General features: G+C 44.7%; 1 protein-coding gene across 7 annotated transcripts; it reads left to right on the forward strand.

Moving 5' to 3' along the window:
- Window positions 1-4,683: 4,683 nt before the first annotated feature.
- LOC109885236 (synaptogyrin-1-like) lies at window positions 4,684-19,143 on the forward strand. Of its 7 annotated transcripts, none has more exons than XM_031811559.1 (6): window positions 4,684-5,045; window positions 10,408-10,533; window positions 14,107-14,195; window positions 14,380-14,528; window positions 15,501-15,646; window positions 17,363-19,143. In XM_031811559.1, exons 1-6 carry the CDS (start codon window positions 4,947-4,949, stop codon window positions 17,888-17,890), a joined length of 1,137 nt encoding a protein of 378 aa, XP_031667419.1. In that variant the 5' UTR covers window positions 4,684-4,946; the 3' UTR covers window positions 17,891-19,143. The 7 variants fall into 7 exon arrangements, with proteins under 7 accessions (XP_031667419.1, XP_031667420.1, XP_031667422.1 ...); XM_031811562.1 differs by having other exon boundaries at window positions 4,688-5,045; window positions 17,815-19,143; XM_031811563.1 differs by lacking the exon at window positions 17,363-19,143 and adding an exon at window positions 15,990-16,520 and having other exon boundaries at window positions 4,692-5,045.
- The last annotated feature ends 202 nt before the right edge of the window (window positions 19,144-19,345 follow it).

The following is a 19,345-nucleotide window of genomic DNA, read 5'->3' on the forward strand; positions in this document are numbered from 1 at the left end:
GTTGTCATGTGTTTTTGAGTTGTCATGTGTTTTTGAGTTGCCATGTGTTTTTGAGTTGTCATGTGTTTTTGAGTTGTCATGTGTTTTTGAGTTGTCATGTGTTTTTGAGTTGTCATGTGTTTTTGAGTTGTCATGTGTTTTTGAGTTGTCATGTGTTTTTGAGTTGTCATGTGTTTGTTTACATCACTAAGGTCGGGGTAGAAATCAGCCTTACAATACAAATCACATCAATCTACAGGTGTAGACCTTACTTACAGGCTCTAACCAAGGGTGTGGGGAAAAAAGGAAAAAAAAGGTGTGTGTGTGTGTGTGTGTGTGTCTGTGTGTGTGTGTGTGTGTGTGTCTGTGTGTGTGTGTGTGTGTGTGTGTGTGTGTGTGTGTGTGTGTGTGTGTGTGTGTGTAGGTAAGTAAAGAAATAAAACAACAGTAGAAAGACATTTGAAAAAAGAGTAGCAAGGCTATATACAGACACCTGTTAGTCAGGCTTATTGAGGTAGTATGAACATGTAGGTATCGTTAAAGTGACTGTGCATATATGATGAACAGAGAGTAGCTGAGGCGTAAAAAGAGGGGTTTGCGGGTGGTGGGACACAATGCAGATAGCCCGGTTAGCCAATGTGTGGGAGCACTGGTTGGCCGGGCCAATTTAGGTAGTATGTACATGAATGTATAGTTAAAGTGACTATGCATATAAGGTAAACAGAGAGTAGCAGCAGGGGTTGGGGGGGGCACACAATGCAACACAATGCAAATAGTCCGGGTAGCCATTTTCAGGAGTCTTGTGGCTTGGGGGTAAAAACTGTTGAGAAGCCTTTTTGTCCTAGACTTGGCACTCCGGTACCGCTCGCCATGCGGTAGTAGAGAGAACAGTCTATGGGGTGGCTGGGGTCTTTGACAATTTTTAGGGCCTTCCTCTGACACCGCTTGGTGTAGAGGTCCTGGATGGCAGGCAGATTTGCCCCAGTTATGTACTGGGTCGTACGCACTACCCTCTGAAGTGGCTTGCGGTCGGAGGCCGAGCAATTGCCGTAACAGGCAGTGATGCAACCGCTCTCGATGTTGCAGCTGTAGAACCTTTTGAGGATCCTAGTTTCCTGAGTGGGAATAGGCTTTGTCGTGCCCTCTTCACGACTGTCTTGGTGTGTTTGGACAAATCTAGTTTGTTGTTGATGTGGACGCCAAGGATTTTGAAGCTCTCAACCTGCTCCACTACAGCCCCGTCGATGAGAATGGGGACGTGCTCGGTGCTCCTTTTCCTGTAGTCCACAATCATCTCCTTAGTCTTGGTTACGTTGAGGGATAGGTTGTTATTCTGGCACCACCCGGCCAGGTCTCTGACCTCCTCCCCATAGGCTGTCTCGTCGTTGTCGGTGATCAGGCCTACCACTGTTGTGTCGTCAGCAAACTTAATGATGGTGTTGGAGTCGTGCCTGGCCATGCAGTTTTGGGTGAACAGGGAGTACAGGAGGGGACTGAGCATGCACCCCTGTGGAGCTCCAGTGTTGAGGATCAGTGTGGCAGATGTGTTGCTACCTACCCTCACCTCCTGGTGGCGGCCTGTCAGGAAGTCCAGGATCCAGTTGCAGAGGGAGGTGTTTAGTCCCCAGATCCTTATCTTGGTGATGAGCTTTGAGGGTACTATGGTGTTGAACGCTGAGCTGTAGTCAATGAACAGCATTCTCAAATAGGTGTTCCTTTTGTCCAGGTGGGAAAGGGCAGTGTGGAGTGCAATAGAGATTGCATCATCTGTGGATCTGTTTGGGTGCTATGTAAATTGGAGTGGGTCTAGGGTTTCTAGGATAAAGGTGTTGATGTGTGCCCTTACCAGCCTTTCAAAGCACTTCATTGGCTACGGACATGAGTGCTATGGGTCTGGAGTCATTTAGGCAGGTTGCCTTTGTGTTCTTGGGCACAGGGACTATGGTGGTCTGCTTGAAGCCTGTTGGTATTAGACTCAATCAGGGACATGTTGAAAATGTCAGTGAAGACTCCTGCCAGTTGGTCAGCACATGCCCGGAGCACACGTCCTGGTAATCCGTCTGGCCCCACAGCCTTGTGTATGTTGACCTGTTTAAAGGTCTTACTCACGGCGGTTACGGAGAGCGTGATCACACAGTTGTCCGGAACAGCTGATGCTTTCATGCATACCTCAGTGTTGCTTGCCTCGAAGCGAGCATAGAAGTGATTTAGCTCGTCTGGTAGGCTCGTGTCACTGGGCAGCTCGCGGCTGTGCTTCCTTTTGTAGTCCGTAATAGTTTGCAAGCCCTGCCACATCCGACGAGCGTCGGAGCCAGTGTAGTATGATTCAATCTTAGCCCTGTATTGACGCTTTACCTGTTTGATGGTTCGTCGCAGGACATAGAAGGATTTCTTGTAAGCTTTCGGGTTAAAGTCCCGCACCTTGTCTCAGCCTCCAGTATTTATGCTGCAGTAGTTTATGTGTCGGGGGCTGGGGTCAGTTTGTTATATCTGGAGTACTTCTCCTGTCCTATTCGGTGTCCTGTGTGAATCTAAGTGTGCGTTCTCTAATTCTCTCCTTCTCTCTTTCTTTCTCTCTCTCGCTGCTGTTCCAGTTTCAACTGACCTGAGCCCTAGGACCATGCCCCAGGACTACCTGACATGATGACTCCTTGCTGTCCCCAGTCCACCTGGCCATGCTGCTGCTCCAGTTTCAACTTCCACCTGACTGTGCTGCTGCTCCAGTTTCAACTGTTCTGCCTTATTATTATTCGACCATGCTGGTCATTTATGAACATTTGAACATTTTGGCCATGTTCTGTTATAATCTCCACCCGGCACAGCCAGAAGAGGACTGGCCACCCCACATAGCCTGGTTCCTCTCTAGGTTTCTTCCTAGGTATTGGCCTTTCTAGGGAGTTTTTCCTAGCCACCGTGCTTCTACACCTGCATTGCTTGCTGTTTGGGGTTTTAGGCTGGGTTTCTGTACAGCACTTTGAGATATCAGCTGATGTACGAAGGGCTATATAAATGAATTTGATTTGATTTGATTTGACCTTGAAAGCGACAGCTCTACCCTTTAGCTCAGTGCGAATGTTGCCTGTAATCCATGGCTTCTGGTTGGGGTATGTAGATACAGTCACTGTGGGGACGACATCCTCAATGCACTTATTGATAAAGCCAGTGACTGATGTGGTGTATTCCTCAATGTCATCAGATGAATCCTGGAACATGTTCCAGTCTGTGCAAGCAAAGCAGTCCTGTAGTTTAGCATCTGCTTAATCTGACCATTTGTTTATAGACCGAGTCACTGGTGCTTCCTGCTTTAATTTTTGCTTGTAAGCAGGAATCAGGAGGATAGAGTTGTGGTCGGAATTACCAAATGGAGGGCGAGGTAGGGCTTTGTATGCGTCTCTGTGTGTGGAGTACAGGTGATCTAGAATTATTTTCCCTCTGGTTGCACATTTAACATGTTGATAGAGATTTGGTCGAACTGATTTAAGTTTCCGCCTCTGGATGAGTGGTTTCCTGTTTGCTTATTTCCTTATACAGCTGACTGAGTGCGGTCTTAGTGCCGCACTTAGTGACTGAGTGCGGTCTTAGTGCCAGCATCTGTCTGTGGTGGTAAATAAACAGCCACGAAAAGTATAGCTGAGAACTCTCTAGGCAAGTAGTGTGGCCTGCAGTTTATCACAATATACTCTACTTCAGGCGAGCAAAATCTAGAGACTTCCTTAGATTTCGTGCACCAGGCAGTATGCCCGTGTATCATCTCCAATAAATGGCTTCAACCAGCCTTTGAATTCAGGGTTTAATTCCCACTCCTTTCTGTATTTTTGAGTGTGCAGTTTAGACTGAGACATGATGAGCTAGCCAGCTAGATGTTTAGCTTATGTCACAGAGCGGCACACACACAGTGGACAAGGTGAGTAAGTGACTGAGCCTGTGTGAGTCAAATGCAGTGATTTATTTTTGTACAGTGATTTATTTTAGACAAAGAACATTTAACATTTCCATCCCGCCTTGAATGTAAGCCAGGGCGAGATCAACCAGTGGCGGCTTCCCACGATTCATTTGTAGTCTGGACTGGGAGGGGTGAACATCTCCTGCTCTGACTGCAGCTGGGAGTGACTGCTGCGCGAGGACTGGGCCTTCTGTGAGTGCTTTGGGACAAGGGTGGGGCCCACGGCAGCATCCGCTGCTCGTTGAGAAGAGTAAGAACGAAATATGCTTCCACGTCAGTCTCCAAAAGTCTCCAATAACACCAGAAAAATTCGCTAGATTTGTCGCTAGTCGATTTTTAGAAAATGTGTGCTAGAGGGGTCTGAATACGCGCTAAATATAGCGACAAAGTCTCTAAGATGGCAACACTGTATATATACACATAATATGACATTTGAAATGTGTTTATTATTTTGGAACTTCTAGATTTGTGACCTGTTGCCACGAGAAAAGGGCAACCAATGAAGAACGAACTCATTGTAAATACAACCCATATTTATGTTGATTTATTTCCACCTTTTGTACTTTAACTATTAGCACATCGTTACAACACTGTATATACACATAAAATGATATTTGAAATGTCTTTATTCTTTTGGAACTTCTGTGAGTGTAATGTTTACTGTTCATTTTTATTGTGTATTTCACTTTTGTTTATTATCTACTTCACTCGCTTTGGCAATGTTAACATATGTTTCCTATTCCAATAAAGCCCTTGAATTGAATTGAGCGAGAGAGAAAATCACAACACAGGCAGATAGACAGCAACAGACACGAAGCGGGGATTTGAGATAGGACCAAATAGACTAAAGAGGGAGTTGGCGATTGAGAAAGTGAGAGAGATAGGGTCAATACACCGGGCGAAACGGGGACATATTGATTTGATGAATATTGCGTCAAAATCGGTTAGAATAACTCTCTGTGTTCCCTGAGTGACGGGAAGAGAGATAACACACGCACGCACACACACCGTCCGGAGTCCGAAAATGGAGGGCATGGCATATGGAGCTGGGAAGGCTGGAGGTGCTTTCAACCCTATAACGTTCTTCCAGCAGCCACACACCATCCTCCGGATCCTCTCTTGGGTGAGTACCGTTACAGTTATATCGCCTATACCGTTACAGTAGCTACGTGCTGTTCATTTCAGGCTAATAACGGCGGCGGTCCCGAACGACGGTCGTTTGTTATGTATGTGTGTTTGACTCAAAATGTGCGCCTCTCGCTGGCTGCCTCCCCGTTTCTCAATTCTCACTTTCCCACCAGTGCGTGCATGTGTACTTTAAGCATAACAGACCTGTCGTGCTAGCAACACTGTCCAAATATGTTGTAGTCTAGTTGGAACCTGAAACAAGGTCAAGGTTTTGGGGATGCAAGCAACAAGGCGCACGACGCAGGTGGCCTACGATTTTGAAGCGGTTGTAGCTATTGAACCTAGAGAAATGCAGCCATAAGCACGGTGCCCACGTGTTTTGTTGTAGTGTGTGCTTTGCCCCCTGTTCGATCTGTTAAATCCGAGGGAGCGTCCCAATTGGCACCCTATTCTCTATACAGTGCACTACTTTTGACCTGGGAAATAGGGTGACAACTGTAAATCAACTACAATTAGTTTTTCGTTATTCATAAGAATTTGAGAAAAAATTAACTATTTTGGCTATGCATAAAGAATACATGCCTGGGCCTCCAGTGGCTCAGCAGTCTAAGGAACTGCATCCCAGTGCATAGAAATATAATCTATAGAAGGGACCTTACCATTCAAGGCAATTATGGTATAATGGGTGGTAGATTGTATTTCTATGGGATAACAGTGTTGAGGTCGCAGCTCAATGAATAGACTCTGATTAGAGATGACATGTTGTGGGAAGGGAAGTGTGTGTGTGTTTACGTGTACACGCACATTTTTCACATTCACCATTAGTACAACTGTGTCACTTCCTGTTTTCACTTCGTGGATGATAATAATTTCCTGTGTAGACATCTGCAGCTCCGCCTCCAGGCGTGACCTCAAAGAAACACCTTGGTTACTGTACCTATGGTAACAGCAGCAATTAGGACTAAACATATAAAGGTGTCAGTTGTTTTCCCTCTTTCTTATTCTTTCTCTCGAATCTCTCTTCCTTTATTCTCTTTCTCCTTATTCTCTATCTATTGCTCTCTCTCTCTCTCTCCTTATTCTGTCTCCTTATTCTGTCTGTCTCTATCTCTCCCTCTCCATCTCTCTGGCTGGTGTTGAGTTACAGTATATACAGGTTAAGTAGCAATAACGTTGCAGAATCACACATAGGTAGCAGAGAGAGAGAGAGAAAGGGAGGGAGAGAGAGAAAGGGACAGTTTTCATCTAACATCTTTCTAACATCTTTCTTTCTTGTTCTCTCTTGTTTTCTTTCTCTCCTCCTGTAAAGTCATATAGACTGCATGTATATTAGCAGTATAGTACCTATATGTTCAGTAGTGGAGGCAACAGTGTAGAAATATCATCTCTAGAAGGGGCTTGGAACCTCTTGAATGGGCAGGAATCAGGATTCTATGTTCGGGGGCCTGTCAGTACCAATGTGCCCCACATTCTGACACCATACTGCTAACCACATTAGGCTTAATGACTAGAGGTCAGAGTACTGTACACTCACTCACACACTGTCACACACACAGGCAGGCATGCTAATGCAGACACATACGCACACAGGCTCACACACACACATGCACACACAAATATAAATGATTCTGGCAAATCTAATGCCTACTTTCAAAATGTCCCATCGGATTGTCACGAGATCAGGACCCCACGTGGTGGCCTGCACAATGCCTGCACAATGCCTGCTTTGATTTGGGCCTGGGGCCTTGAGATGAGAAGGCTACAGGACACGGCCTTGGAGAAAACACATTTACCTACTAGAGGGAGAAAGGGAGAGAGAAAGAGAGAGGGGGTAGAGAGCGAGAGGAGAACGGAGGGAGGGAAAGAGAAAGGGAAGGAGGGAGGGAGAGAGAGAGAACATTCCATGTGATGCCAAATACAATTATGACCCAAGACCTTTTCTAACCCAATGAGCTACTAATTGTGAGTCCCAAATGATCAAAAGTAGTGTACTATATAGGGAATAGGATGCCATTTAATTTGTCTGTTGATCTGAAATGCAGTGGTGTGTGTGTGTGTAAGAGATCACTAAGTCCCAAGGGGATGTTGATTCCCAAAGCATTGTGGGGGTTTTACTGGGGGAAACACCAGGGGGTTTTAATATAGAGAGTAAAAGGTCCAATTAATATGAAGGGAACTCCCCTATATACACTGCTCAAAAAAATTAAGGGAACACTAAAATAACACATCCTAGATCTGAATGAATGCAATATTCATATTAAATACTTTTTTCTTTACATAGTTGAATGTGCTGACAACAAAATCACACAAATTATCAATGGAAATCAAATGTATCAACCCATGGAGGTCTGGATTTGGAGTCACACTCAAAATTAAAGTGGAAAAACACACTACAGGCTGATCCAACTTTGATATAATGTCCTTAAAACAAGTCAAAATGAGGCTCCGTAGTGTGTGTGGCCTCCACGTGCCTGTATGACCTCCCTACAATGCCTGGGCATGCTCCTGATGAGGTGGCAGATGGTCTCCTGAGGGATCTCCTCCCAGACCTGGACTAAAGCATCCGCCAACTCCTGGACAGTCTGTGGTGCAACGTGGCGTTGGTGGATGGAGCGAGCCATGATGTCCCAGATGTGCTCAATTGGATTCAGGTCTGGGGAACGGCCAGTCCATAGCATCAATGCCTTTCTCTTGCAGGAACTGCTGACACACTCCAGCCACATGAGGTCTAGCATTGTCTTGCATTAGGAGGAACCCAGGGCCAACCGCACCAGCATATGGTCTCACAAGGGGTCTGAGGATCTCATCTCGGTACCTAATGGCAGTCAGGCTACCTCTGGCTAGCACATGGAGGGCTGTACGGCCCCCCAAAGAAATGCCACCCCACACCATGACTGACCCCCCGCCAAACCGGTCATGCTGGAGGATGTTGCAGGCAGCAGAACGTTCTCCACGGCGTCTCCAGACTGTCACGTCTGTCACATGTGCTCAGTGTGAACCTGCTTTCATCTGTGAAGAGCACAGGGCGCCAGTGGCGAATTTGCCAATCTTGGTGATTTGCCAACACCTGCACGGTGTTGGGCTGTAAGCACAACCCCCACCTGTGGACGTCGGGCCCTCATACCACCCTGATGGAGTCTCTTTCTGACCGTTTAAGCAGACACATAAACATTTGTGGCCTGCTGGAGGTCATTTTGCAGGGCTCTGGCAGTGCTCCTCCTGCTCCTCCTTGCACAAAGGTGGAGGTAGCGGTCCTGCTGCTGGGTTGTTGCCCTCCTACGTCCTCCTCTACTTCTCCTGACGTACTGGCCTGTCTCCTGGTAGCGCCTCCATGCTCTGGACACTATGCTGACAGACACAGCAAACCTTCTTGCCACAGCTCGCATTGATGTGCCATCCTGGATGAGCTGCACTACCTGAGCCACTTGTGTGGGTTGTAGACTCCGTCTCATGCTACCACTAGAGTGAAAGCACCGCCAGCATTCAAAAGTGACCAAAACATCAGCCATAGAAACTGAGAAGTGGTCTGTGGTCACCACCTGCAGAACCACTCCTTTATTGGGGGTGTCTTGCTAAATGCCTATAATTTCCACCTGTTGTCTATTCCATTTGCACAACAGCATGTGAAATGTATTGTCAATCAGTGTTGCTTCCTAAGTGGACAGTTTGATTTCACAGAAGTGTGATTGACTTGGAGTTACATTGTGTTGTTTAAGTGTTCCCTTAATTTTTTTGAGCAGTGTATATACTCACACACGCACTCTGATTTGAGTCTTCATGTGGAACGATATGCAACCTTTCAGCTCCAATGGCAGGTGTAATATTCAAATAAGGCATCAGAAACCATTCTACCAAAAATAATACCAAAAAGGTGTGCATGAACGCCTTTCATGTGTGTATGTTTGGTCTATTTTGACATTAGAATGATAGACAAGGATTGGAATGATGTGTGTGTGTGTGTGTGTGTGTGTGTGTGTGTGTGTAAATAAAGGCACCCAGAACAGGAAAGGGGGAGATTGACACCTTATCTCTCAGCGGCTTTGATAGATAGAACCTTATCTCTCAGCGGCTTTGATAGATAGAACCTTACCTCTCAGCGGCTTTGATAGATAGAACCTTACCTCTCAGCGGCTTTGATAGATAGAACCTTTTCTCTCAGTGGCTTTGATGGATAGATAGGACCTTTTTCTCTCAGTGGCTTTGATAGATAGGACCTTTTCTCTCAGTGGCTTTGATAGATAGAACCTTTTCTCTCAGTGGCTTTGATAGATAGAACCTTTTCTCTCAGTGGCTTTGATAGATAGGACCTTTTTCTCTCAGTGGCTTTGATAGATAGGACCTTTTTCTCTCAGTGGCTTTGATAGATAGGACCTTTTCTCTCAGTGGCTTTGATAGATAGATAGGACCTTTTTCTCTCAGTGGCTTTGATAGATAGAACCTTTTCTCTCAGTGGCTTTGATAGATAGGACCTTTTTCTCTCAGTGGCTTTGATAGATAGGACCTTTTTCTCTCAGTGGCTTTGATAGATAGATAGGACCTTTTCTCTCAGTGGCTTTGATAGGACCTTTTCTCTCAGTGGCTTTGATAGATAGATAGGACCTTTTCTCTCAGTGGCATTGATAGATGGGACCTTTTCTCTCAGTGGTTTAGTTAGATAGATAGGACCTTTTCTCTCAGTGGCTTAGAACCTTTTCTCTCAGTGGCTTTGATAGATAGATAGATAGATAGATAGATAGGACCTTTTCTCTCAGCGGCTTTGATAGATAGGAACTTTTCCCTCAGTGGCTTTGATAGGACCTTTTCTCTCAGTGGTTTAGATTGATAGAGCCTTTTAGGGCAATTCATAATTCCATTGACATCAAAAAACAACTAAGTGAACTTTTGACGTGAGTGAAATATAGGATTTGCCCCTTAGTAGAAATAGCATGAACCCTATATTCTGCCTGTGTTTAGTGAAGTACTGTAAGTATATTCTGTCAGTGTTTATACTGTAGTGAAGTACTGTAAGTATATTCTGCCAGTGTTTATACTGTAGTGTAGTACTGTAAGTATATTCTGCCAGTGTTTATACTGTAGTGTAGTACTGTAAGTATATTCTGCCAATGTTTATACTGTAGTGTAGTACTGTAAGTATATTCTGCCAATGTTTATACTGTAGTGAAGTACTGTAAGTATATTCTGCCAGTGTTTATACTGTAGTGAAGTACTGTAAGTATATTCTGTCAGTGTTTATACTGTAGTGAAGTACTGTAGGTATATTCTGTCAGTGTTTATACACTGACAGAACGCTGTGTTCTTTTGCCGCCATATATAACATCCCTTGTTATGACCAAATAACTCAGTCTTTGTTTCATCAGTCCACAGCATCTTATTCCAAAATGAAGCTGGCTTGTCCAAATGTGCGTTTGCATACCTCTAGCGACTCTGTTTGTGGCGTGTGTGCAGAAAAGGCTTCTTCCGCATCACTCTCCCATACAGCTTCTGTAGGTATATTCTGCCAGTGTTTATACTGTAGTGAATTACTGTAAGTATATTCTGCCAGTGTTTATACTGTAGTGTAGTACTGTAGGTATATTCTGTCAGTGTTTATACTGTAGTGAAGTACTGTAGGTATATTCTGCCAGTGTTTATACTGTAGTGTAGTACTGTAGGTATATTCTGTCAGTGTTTATACTGTAGTGAAGTACTGTAAGTATATTCTGTCAGTGTTTATACTGTAGTGAAGTACTGTAAGTATATTCTGCCAGTGTTTATACTGTAGTGTAGTACTGTAAGTATATTCTGCCAGTGTTTATACTGTAGTGTAGTACTGTAAGTATATTCTGCCAATGTTTATACTGTAGTGTAGTACTGTAAGTATATTCTGCCAGTGTTTATACTGTAGTGTAGTACTGTAAGTATATTCTGCCAGTGTTTATACTGTAGTGAAGTACTGTAAGTATATTCTGCCAGTGTTTATACTGTAGTGTAGTACTGTAAGTATATTCTGCCAGTGTTTATACTGTAGTGAAGTACTGTAAGTATATTCTGCCAGTGTTTATACTGTAGTGAATTACTGTAAGTATATTCTGTCAGTGTTTATACTGTAGTGAAGTACTGTAGGTATATTCTGCCAATGTTTAAACTGTAGTACTGTAAGCATATTCTGCCAGTGTTTATACTGTAGTGAAGTACTGTAGGTACAGTCGTATGAAAAGGTTTGGGCACCCCTGACAATTTCCATGATTTCCATTTATAAATAATTGGGTGTTTGGATCATCAATTTCATTTTGATCTATCAAATAACTGATGGACACAGTAATATTTCAGTAGTGAAATTAGGTTTATTGGATTAACAGAAAATGTGCAATATGCATCAAAACAAAATTAGACAGGTGCATAAATTTGGGCACCCCAGTAGAAAAATCACATCAATATTTAGTAGAGCCTCCTTTTGCTCAAATAACAGCCTCTAGATGCTTCCCATAGCCTCTAATGAGTGTCTGGATTCTGGATGAAGGTATTTTGGACCATTCCTCCTTACAAAACATCTCCTGTTCAGTTCGGTTTGATGGTTGCCGAGCATGAACAGCCCGCTTCAAAACATCCCACAGATTCTCAATGATATTCAGGTCTGGGGACTGGGATGGCCATTCCAGAACATTGTACTTGTTCCTCTGCATAAATGCCCGGGTAGATTTTGAGCAGTGTTTTGAGTCGTTGTCTTGTTGAAATATCCAGCCCCGGCGTAACTTCAACTTTGTGACTGATTCTAGAATCTGTTGATATTGAGTGGAATCCATGCGACCCTCAACTTTAACAAGATTCCCAGTACCGGCACTGGTCACACAGCCCCACAGCATGATGGAACCCCCACCAAATTTTACTGTGGGTAGCAAGTGTTTTTCTTGGAACGCTGTGTTCTTTTGCCGCCATGCATAACATCCCTTGTTATGACCAAATAACTCAGTCTTTGTTTCATCAGTCCACAGCATCTTATTCCAAAATGAAGCTGGCTTGTCCAAATGTGCGTTTGCATACCTCTAGCGACTCTGTTTGTGGCGTGTGCAGAAAAGGCTTCTTCCGCATCACTCTCCCATACAGCTTCTCCTTGTGCAAAGTGCGCTGAATTGTTGAACGAGGCACAGTGACACCATCTGCAGCAAGAGGATGTTGTAGGTCTTTGGAGGTGGTCTGTGGGCTGTTTTGGACCGTTCTCACCATCCTTTGCCTCTCGGATATTTTACTTGGCCTGCCACTTCTGGCCTTAACAAGAACTGTGCCAGTGTTCTTCCATTTCCTCACAGTGGACACTGACAGCTTAAATCTCTGCGATAGCTTTTTGTAGCCATAATGTTAAACCATAATGTTGAACAGACTTTGTTTTCAGGTCATTTGAGAGTTGTTTTGAGGCCCCCATGTTGCCACTCTTCAGAGGAGAGTCAAAGAGAACAACAACTTGCAATTGGCCACCTTAAATACCTTTTCTCATGATTGGATGCACTTGTATATAAAGTTGAAGGCTTAATGAGCTCACCAAACCAATTGTGTGTTCCAATTAATCAGTGCTAAGTAGTTACAGGTATTCAAATCAACAGAATGACAAGGGTGCCCACATTTTTGCATAGCCTATTTTTCACATCTGATTTAATTTCATACAACTTAATATTGCTACACTAAAAATCTTTGTCTGGACAATACCCCAGTACTCAGCTTTTATTAGAAAATGAATGGCATGCCACTGATCATTTTCTGTGACAACAGAGTCAATTATTATGCAGCCTCAGAGGGGTGCCCAAACGTTTTCATACGACTGTATATTCTGCCAGTGTTTATACTGTAGTACTGTAGGTATATTCTGTCAGTGTTTATACTGTAGTGAAGTACTGTAGGTATATTCTGCCAGTGTGTATACTGTAGTGTAGTACTGTAGGTATATTCTGTCAGTGTTTATACTGTAGTGTAGTACTGTAGGTATATTCTGTCAGTGTTTATACTGTAGTGTAGTACTGTAGGTATATTCTGCCAGTGTTTATACTGTAGTGAAGAACTGTAGGTATATTCTGTCAGTTTTTATACTGTAGTGTAGTACTGTAGGTATATTCTGTCAGTGTTTAAACTGTAGTGTAGTACTGTAGGTATATTCTGCCAGTGTTTATAGTGTAGCGAAGTACTGTAGGTATATTCTGCCAGTGTTTATACTGTAGTGTAGTACTGTAGGTATATTCTGCCAGTGTTTATACTGTAGCGAAGTACTGTAGGTATATTCTGTCAGTGTTTATACTGTAGTGTAGTACTGTAGGTATTTTCTGCCAGTGTTTGTACTGTAGGGCAGTACTGTAGATATATTCTCTCTGTGTGTTTCAGTAGAGATATCAATCAAATGTATTTATATAGCCCTTCTTACATCAGCTGATGTCACAAAGTGCTGTACAGAAACCCAGCCCTAAAACCCCAAACATCAAGCAATGCAGGTGTAGAAGCACGGTGGCTAGGAAAAACTCCCTAGAAAGGCCAGAACCTAGGAAGAAACCTAGAGAGGAATCAGGCTATGAGGGGTGGCCAGTCCTCTTCTGGCTGTGCCGGGTGGAGATTATAACAGAACATGGCCAAGATGTTCAAATGTTCATAAATGACCAGCAGGGTCAAATAATAATAATCACAGTGGTTGTTGAGGGTGCAACAGGTCAGCACCTCAGGAGTAAATGTCAGTTGTCTTTTCATAGCCGATCATTCAGGGTATCTCTACTGCTCCTGCTGTCTCTAGAGAGTTGAAAACAGCAGGTCTGGGACAGGTAGCACGTCCGGTGAACAGGTCAGGGTTCCATAGCCGCAGGCAGAACAGTTGCAACTGGAGCAGCAGCACGGCCAGGTGGACTGGGGATAGCAAGGAGTCATCAGGCCAGGTAGTCCTGAGGCATGGTCCTAGGGCTAGTGTGTGTATAGTAGGAATAGACTATTATCTTGGTGTGTATGGCTGACACTCAACACACTTCTTTCTGATCCTTCCCGCCTCCCCTTTCCTAATCTCTCCCTCCCATCTTCCCTCTCTCCCTCCTATCCTTCTCTCTTTACAGTTTTTCTCTATTGTGATCTTTGGTTCTATAGCCAACGAGGGTTACGTGAACCGACCGGACGAGGCCCAGGAGTTCTGTATTTTCAACAGGTGACACACTCACACACACACACACACACACACTGTAGTAGTTACTGCTCCTCTTTTATGACTCTATCTGATCTCTTTGATATTCCATATGTGCATCTCATCTGTTATGGCTGTTATTACTTGTGTTGTTGCCCTACACATTTCCCCATTGGAACAATACAGATATTGATTGATTGATTGACAGGAACCAGAATGCGTGTAACTATGGACTGTTCATGGGAACCTTGGCCTTTCTCTGCTGTCTGGTCTTCCTGGCCCTGGATGTCTACTTCCCACAGATCAGCTCCGTCAAGGACCGCAAGAAGGCTGTACTGGCAGACGTAGGGGTTTCAGGTGAGTGGAAATGGGGAGCAAGGAAGAGAGAGGGAGGAGATGTATGGAGAGGGAGTAAAGGGAAATGAGCGAGAGGTTGGATGGAAAGAGGGGAGAGAGGGGATAGATGTGTGTGGAGGGAGAGGATGGAGAGAGGGGAGAGATGTATGTAGAGTGATGTGTGTAGAGGGAGAGGATGGAGAGAGGGGAGAGATGTATGTAGAGTGATGTGTGTAGAGGGAGAGGATGGAGAGATGTGTGTAGAGGATGGAGAGAGGGGAGATGTATGGGGAGAGGTGTATAGAGAGATGGAGAGATGTGTGTAGAGGGAGAGGATGGGGGAGAGAGGTGTGTAGAGATGGAGAGAGGTGTGTAGAGAGATGGAGAGATGTGTGTAGAGGGAGAGGATGGATGGGGAGAGAGGGGAGAGATGTGTGTAGAGGGAGAAGAGAGCTGTGGGAGAGGATGGAGGGAGAAGAGAGATGTGGAAGAGGGTGGGTAATGTCTGTGTCCCACCTGCTCATTTAATGAGAAGGAGCTTAACAACAACAGAAAACAGAAAACAAAATGGTCAATCTTCAGTGGTTTTCAACTACTGGTTGTCTATTGTTGCTGCTCACTTCCTGTCATGGGAGAGGGAGAGAAAGACACATCCATTACTTTAGTTCTAGTGAGCTAACATGTAAGATTCAATGTGACCTTTCTAACTTCTGTTTTCTCCCTCCTTTCCTTCCTTTCTGCTCCCTCATCCTCCTTTCATCCCTCCCTCCCCTGTCTCACCCTGTCCCTCTACCTCCCTTTCATCCTTCTCCCTCTCTCTCCCTTCCATCCTCCTCCCCTTCTCTCGCTCTCTCTCTCCCTCCTTTCATCCCCTCTCCCTTCCTTTCCTCCCTCTCTCCCTCCTCCTTTTCATCCCTCTCTCTCTCTTTTCTCTCTCGCTTTCTCTCTCTCACTCTCACACTCACATATATATATATATATATCTCCCTGCAGCATTCTGGTCCTTCATGTGGTTCGTGGGGTTCTGTTTCCTGACCAACCAATGGCAGGTGGCGAAGCAGGAGGACAACCCCCTGAGGGAGGGAGGGGATGCCGCTCGTGCTGCTATCACCTTCGCCTTCTTCTCCATATTCACCTGGGTATGGTACACTTTACTCCTAACACTATCACTTCATCCCTGTCTTCATTTTACAGTATCTTCATTATACAGTATCTTCAAGGAAAATGTTCAGAAGAACAGCCACCAATGGGCCTAGACATCTAAGTATAGGACCCTCGTCATCTAGCAGGCACTTCTATCCAGAGCAACTTATTAAACTGTCAACACTGAAACATATTATTAGTACATGATCCATGTGGGTAGGGACCCCACAAAACTGTTGTTGCCAGCACCATGCTCAAGCCACTGAGCCATCGGGACCAACCAGCACCTCTGCCATGACCTTTGATCCCTAAGTCCTACCTGCTCTCTCTCTCCTCTAGGGTGGGCTGACTCTCTTCTCCATGGAGAGGCTAAAGAGTGTGTCCTTCCAAGAGGAATACCAGAAGCTGTTCACCCCTCAGCCCCCCATCCCACTAATATAATCTGTGTTCTTCTAATAACCTTCCAGCTCCCTTTGCTTTTAAAACTGCAGTCTGCAATTACAACTTTTCACCCCCAGCCCCCCATCCCACTAATATAATATAATGTGTTGTTCTAGTAGGAAACCTAGATCTCCAATCCCTCTGCAGCTAACCTCCTTATTGCTTCTAGTCAGACGCTGCTGTGACTGTGATATCTCTGTATGACACACACACACACACACACAGATACACACACACACACACACACGCAGACACACAGATACACACACACAGCGTAGGCAGGCATCTACGGTAGGCTACCTCCACCATTTTGTGAAAGGCTGGCGAATTAGTTTGGTGTCTTTATAACTCAAAAGCCTTTAAAATGCTTTAGCTATTCAATAAATATGCACATTTAGTGAAAATACATTTTTTATCACAGTTACTGCATATCTTCTTGTGCTCTTGTCTTTTTTTATCTGACGAGTGTGAATGATTGTTTGTTTTTACCAAACCAAAGAGTGAGATGTGAATGGCTAAACGACTGCTTTGATAACTAACTGACCTGAGTGACTCAAGGCTCGTGTCTCAAAGGGCACCCTATTCCCTATGTAGTGCACTACTTTAGACCAGAACCCTATTCCCTATGTAGTGCACTACTTTAGACCAGAACCCTATTCCCTATGTAGTGCACTACTTTAGACCAGAACCCTATTCCCTATGTAGTGCACTACTTTAGACCAGAACCCTATTCCCTATGTAGTGCACTACTTTAGACCAGAGCCCTATTCCCTATGTAGTGCTCTACTTTAGACCAGAGCCCTATTCCCTATGTAGTGCACTGCTTTAGACCAGAGCCCTATTCCCTATGTAGTGCACTACTTTAGACCAGAGGCATATTCCCTATGTAGTGCACTACTTTAGACCAGAGCCATATTCCCTATGTAGTGCACTACTTTAGACCAGAGCCCTATTCCCTATGTAGTGCACTACTTTAGACCAGAGCTATAAAGGGAAAAGGGTGCAATTTGGGACACAAACAAGCAATCTAATAAAGATTTAACCTGGCTTTCCAGACAACTAATTCAATTCACTTACTTTTCTTTCTTTCTTTCACTCCCTTTCAAACCCAATCCACAAATGCTGCATTTGTTTATCATCTCTTACACCTCTACCTAACCACACCCCATCCACCCCAAACCTCCACTCTCTACGATACCCATCTACCGTTCAACTACCCCTTCAAAACATCCCTTCCCAACCTACCCACTCCTCTCTACCTTACCCCTTAGCCTCCTCCACCTTCTTCACCCTCCTCCCTTCTATTTACCTCCACCTCACCACCTAATCTACACACCTCTACCTCTCTCTCCACCTACCCCATCCCCACCCTAACCTCCTCAACCATCCCACCGCACCTTCTTCACCCCACCTCCATCCCTTTCCCCTTCATCTCACCCCCAACCTACACCCCTCTACCTCCCCACCTCCCTCACATTTCCCTTCATCTCACCCCCCAACCTACACCCCTCTACCTCCCCACCTCCCTCGCATTTCCCTTCATCTCACCCCCAACCTACACCCCTCTACCTCCCCACCTCCCTCGCATTTCCCTTCATCTCACCCCCAACCTACACCCCTCTACCTCCCCACATCCTTCCCTCTTCACTTCATCTCACCCCCCAACCCCAACTATGCCCTCCCACACCACTCTCTTCACCCACCTCCTCCCTCCCTCCCCAAGGCGGCCCAGTCCTTCTTCGGCTATCAGAGGTACCAGCTGGGGGCAGACTCTGCTCTCTTCTCCCAGGACTACATAGACCCCAGCCTGGATGCTGGGGCGGCCGGGGACCCCTACACCTTCACGGCCGGGGGGGACGATCTGGGACAAGGAGCCCCTGTGGGGGGGTCCTCCTATCAGGGGATGAACGGCGAGGGGGGTGGGGGGTACCAGGAGTACTGAGGGAGGACAGTGGGGATGAAAGGAGGATGGGGGAGTAGAGGGTTGAAGGGTAGGGAGCGGGAAGGAGTGAAAAATGGAGGAGGCGTGGAAGGGGGAGCCAGGGCTTGGGGAGGACCAGAGGGATGGAGGAAGGACAGGAGGAGGGGGGAGTGGTTGGAGGGATGGATGGATGGAGAAGTGGAGGGATGGATGATGGAGGGGGAGGAGTCAGGATAAGTGTGTGTGTGTGTGTGCAGGGACATTCAGTCATAGAACTGACTTATAACAGACTTTCATTCATTAGTTGGACCAAAGCATAGTTCTTAGGCTGTAGCGAGAAGGCAAAGCTATTGTGGTGTAGATAGTTCATCACAGCTACTACCAAAACAGATCTCTTCATCACATATATATTTTTTATAGTTAGAAAATTAGAAATCCCAAGTTTCAATGTACATAAGAATGCTTAATAGATGTTAATGTTTTTCATGTATCATTGGACAAAACATGCCTCTAAGTATACTGTATATTGAAACTAATCTCTGACTGTAGTTTGATGTAGCCTATCGACCGACTAAATCTGTAATTTAATCTACCGGTTTGGGGTGTTCAAAAATAACATGACTATATTTAAGGGCATTACTATATGCTTACTGTAAAAAGTTTAACTTGGGCTACTCAGTCAGTATGCTGTGTTATTGTGCTCAGATACAAGGAGAGGAACAATTTTTATCTCTCCCTTGACCTATTTCCTTTCAGGGTCCAGAGAATTCGTTTTTATTTTGGAATAAAAATAATTTCAGTTTTAGTACTCAAATTTTGTTATTTACCAAACCATGGGAAAAAAGTTTGTTTTAATGTAACCTTTATTTAATTAGGCAAGTCCGTTAAGAACAAATTCTTATTTACAATGACCGCCTACACTGGCCAAACCTGGACTACGCTGGGCCAATTGTGCGCCGCCCTATGGGACTCCCAATCACGGCCGGATGCGATGTAGTTAGGAATGTGTGAACTTTCTCGGTGTTACAATGAACTGCAACAAAACAAAAATATGGTGTTACATTTTTTTGTTCTTGATGTGATGCTTTTTAAACAATAAAAGTAAATAAAATACAACACTGACAAACTTTACAGTGAATTCATTTCTGGTCTTGCTTGTCGTGATGGTGTTATATATTTTATGGATTAAGGTTGCCATCTGCTGGGCAAAGCTAACATTGCAGCCATAAACCAGTTTAGCATTTATATACGCTTACATTAATAAGCGAAACGACGTCAATACAATCCCTACCACTGTCTGTATACCACTAGCATTACTACTAATAATACATTT

Source organism: Oncorhynchus kisutch, unplaced genomic scaffold (assembly GCF_002021735.2).
Source record: "Oncorhynchus kisutch isolate 150728-3 unplaced genomic scaffold, Okis_V2 Okis01b-Okis20b_hom, whole genome shotgun sequence".
Lineage (NCBI taxonomy): Eukaryota > Metazoa > Chordata > Actinopteri > Salmoniformes > Salmonidae > Oncorhynchus > Oncorhynchus kisutch.